This window comes from Bison bison, unplaced genomic scaffold (assembly GCF_000754665.1).
Source record: "Bison bison bison isolate TAMUID 2011002044 unplaced genomic scaffold, Bison_UMD1.0 scf7180017864181, whole genome shotgun sequence".
Taxonomy (NCBI): Eukaryota; Metazoa; Chordata; class Mammalia; order Artiodactyla; family Bovidae; genus Bison; species Bison bison.
In genome coordinates, this window is record NW_011494753.1 from 2,582,891 (window position 1) to 2,584,102 (window position 1,212).

General features: G+C 60.0%; 1 protein-coding gene across 1 annotated transcript in view; it reads left to right on the top strand.

Moving 5' to 3' along the window:
* KLF13 (Kruppel-like factor 13) overlaps positions 1-809 on the top strand; it is a 38,435-nt gene extending 37,626 nt beyond the window's left edge. Inside the window, exon 3 of the mRNA XM_010843396.1 lies at positions 284-809. Coding sequence (XP_010841698.1) covers positions 284-573 — 290 coding nt within the window. The 3' untranslated portion in view covers positions 574-809. The remainder of the gene's footprint in view (positions 1-283) is intronic.
* The last annotated feature ends 403 nt before the right edge of the window (positions 810-1,212 follow it).

Below are 1,212 nucleotides of genomic sequence, written 5' to 3' on the forward strand. Positions count from 1 at the left end.
CCCCCCATTCTTAGAGCCCGGGGCCCAGCCTGTGCTTCCCGCCGCTCAGGCACAGCTGACCCAACACAGGCTGCTGGATGGCACGCACTTGAGGGGGCCGCAGCACCTGGGATCCTGTCATTTACTCCCGGGAGGGGTCGGATGGAAGCAGATGGGACGGGACAGGAGGGTGCTGGCGCCCACACGGAGGTTGGCGGAGATGGGGCGCCAAGGAAGGGGCGCAGGGAGGGCGGGGCAGCCTAGGGTGTGCGCTGAGACTGACCCTAAGCCCTCTCACCCGCAGGAGAGCGCCCCTTCGCATGCAGCTGGCAGGACTGCAACAAGAAGTTCGCGCGCTCCGACGAGCTGGCACGGCACTACCGCACACACACGGGGGAAAAGAAGTTCAGCTGCCCTATCTGCGACAAGCGCTTCATGCGCAGCGACCACCTGACCAAGCACGCGCGCCGCCACGCCAACTTCCACCCGGGGATGCTGCAGCGGCGCGGTGGGGGTTCGCGAACCGGCTCGCTTAGCGACTACAGCCGCTCGGACGCCAGCAGCCCCACCATCAGCCCGGCCAGCTCGCCCTGAGCGCCTGCGCGCGGGGCGGGGCCCGTGGCAAGTCACGCCCCCACCCAGGCCATGCCACGCCCTGAGGCCCCGCCTCCTTACCACAGCCATGAGCAGATGCTCTCACTTCTCGTGATTCCGTGTCTTTTCATTTTGTAATAAGAGAGGGAAAAAAAAAGAAAGAACTTTATGAAGTCGACGACGACAACAACAAAAAAACCAATTTTCTTCACCTCAGGTGTCAAATTTGTAAAAAACAAAAACAAAAAAACAAAAAAAACAACAATGAAAAAAATTCCAAAAAAATTCCAAAAAACACCATCCACAATTGCACAAGAGACATACCCACGCAGGTGAGATTCAGCGGTGTTGAGCCCGCCACCCCCCCCCCCCTTTTTCAGGGATGGACATGTTCCAAGAGGTCAGTGAGGACACCCCCTTCCTGCCGCCTTATTCTGTACATAGATTTCCACTCTGGAGTTTCCTTTAAGGTTTGGGCACACACTGGGGGCGGAGCAGTGCAGGTGGAGCTCCCCGCGGGCGGCAGATGGAGCGGTGGTCACCAGCCTTGTGCTTTCAGGACAGACCCTTGAGCAGGGCCCACAGCTCCCTTTTCCTGCCGCCTGCCCAGCCTCAGGCTTGCCCCAGCGGCAGTGGGCT